Source organism: Sinocyclocheilus grahami, unplaced genomic scaffold (genome assembly GCF_001515645.1).
Source record: "Sinocyclocheilus grahami isolate Dianchi unplaced genomic scaffold, SAMN03320097.WGS_v1.1 scaffold73.1, whole genome shotgun sequence".
Taxonomy (NCBI): domain Eukaryota; kingdom Metazoa; phylum Chordata; class Actinopteri; order Cypriniformes; family Cyprinidae; genus Sinocyclocheilus; species Sinocyclocheilus grahami.
In genome coordinates this window covers 1,097,896-1,105,301 of record NW_015505252.1, presented here as the reverse complement: position 1 = coordinate 1,105,301, position 7,406 = coordinate 1,097,896, and the positions used below count along the sequence as shown (strand labels likewise).

General features: G+C 37.8%; 1 protein-coding gene across 1 annotated transcript in view; it reads right to left on the bottom strand.

Annotated features, from left to right (window-relative positions):
• Position 1: 1 nt before the first annotated feature.
• LOC107585655 (mothers against decapentaplegic homolog 7-like) overlaps positions 2–7,406 on the bottom strand; it is a 15,945-nt gene continuing 8,540 nt past the window's right edge. The window contains exon 4 of the mRNA XM_016272768.1: positions 2–624. Within this exon, the coding sequence (XP_016128254.1) occupies positions 86–624 (539 nt within the window). The 3' untranslated portion in view covers positions 2–85. The remainder of the gene's footprint in view (positions 625–7,406) is intronic.

The window sequence follows — 7,406 nt, the reverse complement described above, 5'->3', positions numbered from 1 at the left end:
GAAAGACAACACAGTCCATAAAAGGTAAGGGCTAGTCCATCTCCATGAAGGAATGGGGGGCGTGGTGAGGGGGTGGGGCTCACTGTTATCGGTTATTGAATATGACCTCCAGCCAGCAGGGGCAGCTGCTGATGAACTGTCTGGTGTAGCACTGCCCCCAGCCCTTCACGAAACTGATCTGCACGGTGAAGCCCGTCCGCGGCTGCTGGCTGAACTCGTGGTCGTTGGGCCGCTGTAGGCTTCCCGCCTTCTCAAAGTCGAAGGCCTTGATGGAAAAGCCGGGGAATACTTTATGCACCAGCAGCGTACGCGAGTCGGGGTTGTCCAGTGTGGCTGACTTGATGAATATGGGGTAGCAACTCCGGTTATACACCCACACGCCGTCGGGTTCGCGGCTCAGTTGGATGCCGTAGCCGATCTTGACCCGAACCATTTGCACCAGTTGACTCTTGTTGTCGGAGGCGAGCTGGCCCAAGCAAAAGCCCGTGCCCTGAGGTAGGTCATAAAAGATGTCCAGAGATGGCTCCTGGACGGAGTAGAGGCGCCCAACGCGGGTCTTTTCCTCCCAATAGGCCACCACACACCAGTGAGGCTGTTCTCCACGCTCCTGAAGAGCCAGGGAATCTACAGAGAGACAAGAAAGACGTGGTTATTCATTATGCCAGTTTAACTACAAGTGAACTTCATTGAATCCCTGCTGGAAAAGCAAGGAAATCCCAGATTACCATGGTCAAACTGGTACTTGCTGTTCTACCAAGCCCACCAATGGGTAGGCCATCTAACCTAGGTTATGACCAACTTGGACCAGTAAGAACCATCAGAAATTGGCTTTACTAGAGTTTCCAACAGAGTAAAAGTGAACAAAGTGTTGATTGAGGAAGTAAAGAGAAAGAGCCAATTATTAATTATATCATCAAGTGAACTTCAATGAATCCCTGCTGGCAAAACTAGAAGATACCAGATCAAGGTGGTTAAACTGGTACTTGCTGATCCAAGATGGTTTACAAGCTCTTCCAGCCTGATCCAGATGGACAGTTGATTGAGGAAGTAAAGAGAAAGAGCCAATTATTAATTATATCATCAAGTGAACTTCAATGAATCCCTGCTGGAAAAACTAGAAGATACCAGATCAAGGTGGTTAAACTGGTACTTGCTGATCCAAGATGGTTTACAAGCTCTTCCAGCCTGATCCAGATGGACTGGCAGGCTGAAACAAAGACCACCAATGGGTAGGGCCATCTAGACTAGATTATAACCAACTTGGATCAGTAAGAACCATCAGCAATTGGCTTTACTAGACTTTCCAACAAGAACCATTTATTATTTATGCCAATTTAATGTCATCAAGTGAACTTCACTGAATCCCTGCTTAAGACCAAGGTGATCAAATTGGTACTTGCTGGTCCAAGGTGGTCTACAAGCTCTTCGAGCCTGACCAAGATGGTCTACCAGGCTGAACCCAAAACCACCAATGGGTAGACCAATTGATTAACCATCTAGAATAGATTATGACCAACTTGGACCAGTAAGAACCATAAGATATTGGCTTAACTAGACTTTCCAACAAGAACCAAATATGATTTATGCCAATTCAACTTCATCAAGTGAACTTCACTGAATCCCTGCTGGAAAAAACAGAAAAACTAGATCAAGGTGGTCAAATTGGTACTTGCTGGTCCAAGGTGGTCTACAAGCTCTTCCAGCCTGACCAAGATGGTCTACTGGGCTAAAACCAAAACCACCAATAATTTGTGACCAACTTGGACCAGTAAGACGCATCAGAAACTGGCTTTACTAGAGTTTCCAAAAGTGAACAAAGTGTTGTCAAGGAAGGAAGGAGAGAGCCGAGGAGATAAATTGACTAGATTAGATGGAAACACTAGCACAAAAAGGTAAACACACACACACACTTTCACACCAGCGCATGCCTTCTGTCCAGGAAAACCGTCCTGAGCTCTGCCAAACATATCTTGCATCCTTAATTTCAGCATTCACGAGAGGCAGTGACGGAATGTGAGGAATCTGCCACCCCGCACAGAGCAGCGCCACTGGCCTCCAGCACTTGTTTACATTAGCAGGACTGCTTATCATTCGTCTGGGCCGCCTCTGTTCCGTACGCCAACCCGAACAATGTTCTGACGTCAGCGCTACAATAAATCTGCAATTGTGCTCACCCTCGCCAACTAACGGCAGTTTTGATAGCGATAGGAGAGAAATCCGCTGTCAACGCCCATTCAGAGTTTTGTGATGTAACAATATAGAAGACACCAAATATATAATAATCATGCAACTTAGCTCCACCTACAGGAAATCTCATTGGTCCACATCTTGCTCTGTATATTAAACACCATGCTTTCATGCTTTGCGCAATGTTTTTGCTTTCAGTGAAAACAAAAATGTATCTGACGTCCGGTTAGTATACAATGTTAAAGCTAAGTAGTTCTTTAGTCATCTGGACTCTTTGTTTGTCCACAGTAAGAACAGTCTCTCTTTAATCTCAGATTGGGTGAGTAGGCCGTAATTTAGCAGGATAGTTAATTACGCACCAACCCAGACTAAGTTGATGACTAGAGTAGGCAGAGCCATCATTACAACCCTTACAAACATGCTTGTTTAGATATGTTACCATAGTAATACCATTATATGCTTTGAAGAGCTTACAGTGCCATTTAAGTAGCATTGTATGTGAATACAGTAATCAAACTGCATCAAGGTATATATTAAAATAACAGTATTATTGAATCATAAAAAATAACACCAAGTAAATACTTTAAATATACTGTGGAAGTACCATGGTACAGTGATAGTATCAGAATGATTTGTGAAGGATCATGTGACACTGAAGACTGGCGTAATTATGCTGAAAATTCAGCTGCACATCACAGGAATAAATGACATTTTAAAATATATTCAAATGGATCACAGCTATTTTAAATAGTCAAATTGTTTCAATTTTTTTTTTTTTTACAATTTTTACTGTAGTTTTCATAAAACAAATGCTGTCTTGGTGAGCATAAAAGACTTTGTGAATGACAAATTGTTAAACATTACTAAGCATCAAATTACACTATGTAAAAACCACAGCAATACCAATCCAATACCACGGAATATATATTAATATTTCACAGTATTACCATCACTCAAGCATAGTACAGAACAGCGTCTACTTCCTGTTTACTATTATATGGAGGCGGCTCATTATATAGAGGAGTCATTATACTGACACACAACTAGCTGTTTAATGTTTAGTGTGTGTGGTTGCTATGTGCCCGACTGATGCTATTTCAGTCTTAATAGTTGACTAGTCTCTCTGACGACACCGTGAAGTTCGACACCTCTGAGTTTGTGTGTGTGCATGTTCAGATGACACAATGTGGTTATTCAACTAGAGCCACAACTGCACAGGTACTTGTGTGTGTGTGCGTGTGAACGGATTTGTGCGTATAGGTTATGGATTTACAGCTGTGTGTGTGGCGTCTCAGTGTCGGTCGGTTGGATGACCACAGTGTCACCCCGAATGACATGGTGACAGCCAGACGCAGAGAGTGTCCTGAAATAGAGTGTGCAACATGACACACACACACACACACACACACACACACCTCGTGTCTTCTACAGCCTCAAGCCTTCAGTCGACATCCTGAACTCTATTAGTCCAAACGCTCTCAACTAGAGCTATACGAGTTCGTTATTGCACAGAAACAAAAACTCGTGTTTTCATAAAAAAACGCCAAAAAAAAAAAGACTAAATAATATTGATTTTAGCCAATTATTTTTAACATTACTATATAAAAGAATATCAAGAGATTTTTATATTAAAGTTTTAATTTATACAGTAAAGGTCTATTGTACAGCACTCTACTTGGGAAAAAGCAGTCTTGCTGTAAATTATTTGTGTTTTCATTTTATTATAATGTATTATATGACATTTTATGAATTTAATTGAATAGACAGTCTGTTTAATGATTAAAAATTGAATTAAAGGTGGGGTAAGCGATTTTTCAAAAACGCTTTAGAAACCTGATTCGGGCCGAGTAGCAAAACAAACTTGGGTTTGTGTATGTATGTGTGGGGCGGAGCTATCAAAATAGGGGCGAGATCCTTTTGGGGTAGGGGCGTGTTTGTTTTGGTGATTTCAAATGTCAACATTGGCTACCAGAAATCACTTACCCTACCTTTAAACAATTAAAACATAATCCAGAAAAGTTAAAATTGAAAACACATAAATGGGAAACAATAAAACTGAATTTATGGATAAAATAAAATACAATAAAAAAGTAATTAATTAAAACATAATCCAGAAAATTTTAAATAAAGCATGAAATTTATAAACAAATAAAACAAATTTTGAGAAAAAAATTAAATGGAATCCAGAAAAACTACAACAGAAAACAGTATTTGTAAGTATATAAATAAATAAATAGAATTTGGGAACAAATAAAACTGATTTCATAGGGTCCTTTTAAATCTCTCTCTCTTTCTTAAAATCTTTCTTTAAATCCCCCCCCCCAAGCAGTTTCTTTCTTTCTCTTCTAGAGGGGACAAAATGACTCTACATACACACACACACACACACACACATTCAGGGTCTTTGTTTGTGGTTGAGCTGAAGTCAAATCTCCATTTAGAGCTTTACTGCCTCAGGTAACAAACCATCCTTCCTCTGTCCACACTGGCTCCCTTTGGTCTGAGCGCTCGAATACCACACACACACACACACACACACACACACACACACACACAGAGTGGCGTTTTCCGCATACGTCGGGCAAAGTTTTTCCATTTAAGGAGACTCAGCTTTTTAAACAGTCACTTTGTACATCAAACGAACAAAAAAACAGCAGAAAGTGTCTGGACATCTAATGTAATCACACACACACACACACACACACGCAGACGCAAGTCACTCAGCAGTCTGGAGAAGTTAATGATTATTTCTGTCTGTCTCCACACACACTGGAGGGAAGTCGGTGTTTTTATTGATCGTCTCTCGTCTGGCTGAGGTTCACGGGAGGCGTCGGCCTCTTTTACGACCAGCTGGAGCTCTTATCCGCTGACGGGATGCGGACGTGAATCCAGCGAGCTGCCGTGAGGTCAGGGGTCAGGGATCAGGGGCCTAAACCTAAACCAGTGATGACGGTAGCACACAATGACGTTCAACATGGGTGATGCGAAGTCTTCAGATGCAAGAAACACAAGTATGCAAAAACAGAGAAGCAAAAAATTATTTGAGAAAAAAAAATCGAATTGCAACTTTTCTGATCCCCCCAGGTTTGCTGTGTTTCTTTGTGATTACATATCAATATAAAAAAAATTAAATATTAAACAAAATAGGAAATATTACGATTGTAATATTTCACTGTAAAATAAAAAATAAAGTATTTAAAAAATATTAATAATAATTATTATTATTGTTTTTATGATTCTTATTTCTAAATAAAAATGTTCAACAAAATAGGAAACGTTATGACTGTAAAATTTCACTGTAAAACAAAAAAATATTGTTACTGCGATTATTATTATTACTAAATAAAAAAATATTAAAAGTATCACAATTGTAATATATCACTGTAAATTGAAAAATTTAGTATTTAAGACAAAAATATTTATTATGATTATTATTAATATCATTACTACTACTACATAAATTTAACAAAATAAAAAAACATTACTATTGTAACATTTCACTGTAAAATGAAAAATTAGTATTTAAGAACAACAACATGAATCATTTTTTAAGAAAATTATTTTATTAAAAATAATTAGAAAATTATTTTAAATGTTGTTATTGTGATTATTATTATTATTATTATTATTATTATAACATTTCACTGTAAAATAGAAAAATAAGTACTTAAGAATAACAATAATAATTTTATTTTACAGTACAACTGCAAAAGTACAATACTAATATTCAACATTATTTACTAAGATTTAATCTTGCAGCTTTACAACTAGCTATAGAAGAAAAACTTCCACACCACAGCGCCCCTTCTGGTAATTATCTGAACTACAAACGAGGGTTTGCGTAGCTAGAAGCGCTAGCGCTCACGTTCTTGTGCAGAGTTCGTGTGCAGACGAAATTATTGCACACAACTGGCAGACGTTTGGGATTCGTCATGCAAAATACCAACTAAACAAACAAACCCGGAGGCAACTTCTCTGATGTGTGTGTGTGTGTCAGTTACGGCTCTATAAATATTATCTTTTTCCTCAGGCATCGCTATCATAACAACAATCTCACACGCGCTCCACCGTGAGACACGCAGACGGACCGATGGACGGACAGAAATGTTTGGCAACTTCTTTGTTTGAAAGTCAATAAAGGAAACTGGCAATTAGACAGAGCCATTACATAACACACACACACACACACACACACACACACACACACACACACAGAGTCAGGAAAACCTGCAACGCACAGGAAATACTTCACGTCGTCCTTCATTGTGCTCTAAAACGTGGATCAGACGGCTGGGATTTTACGACGCTCAGGTTGTATACTGTACGCTCGCTGTGGGAGTGTCGGGCCAAAGGAAACCGTTTATGACACCATGTTGATTATGAGGTCAAAGGTCAGCAGTTCTCTCTCCACCAATAAAAAGCCATGGCGGTCTCGCCTAAATCTGGTGTCACAACTGATTTTATGAGTGTTGATCCGGTGATCATCGGAATAATTAGCGCCATTGTTCCGAATTCAGGATGTTAACAATTGCTGTGGGAACCAAATCTTTGTGATTGTGTGTGTGCGCAAACTTTTCACGAGGAGTTTTCAATATTTTAGATTCCACAGACCACTCATATGATAAAGCATTATTTGAAAAATATTTAGTTTCTATTCAGCTACATTATGATGTTGTTTTTCTACTCCGTATAGTACTGTACAGTATTTATTTACTTATTTTAATTGGATTTTTATTAAATTATTTTATTCATATTTTTTTCAAATGTTTATTCAAAACATTTTATTTTACTTATTTTAATCAGATTATTATTTATTTAAAATGTTTTGTTTATTTTTTTATTTATTCTAATTGTATTATAATCAAATTTCTATTTATTTTTTCTCATTTATATATATTATTTTAAACTACATTCTATGTATTATAATCAAATTTTAGTTTTTTCCCCTCATTTTTATTTATTATAAACAAAATTTTGTTTTATTTATATATCCTATTATGCTTTTTCACTTTTTAAATTTTAGTCAGTGTGTAGTGTGTATGTTTGGGCATAAAAAAGATCTAGAAAGTTACAAATCTCAAAGTCCACTCCAAAGGGAGATATTTAGTTTTTTAAAAATCTCTTTTCAAGAACTACAACGAACGGCTTGTTTGGACTACAGCGTTTGTTTTCCGGGCTTTGTGATATCACAAAGCGGCTCATTAGAATATCATTACAAA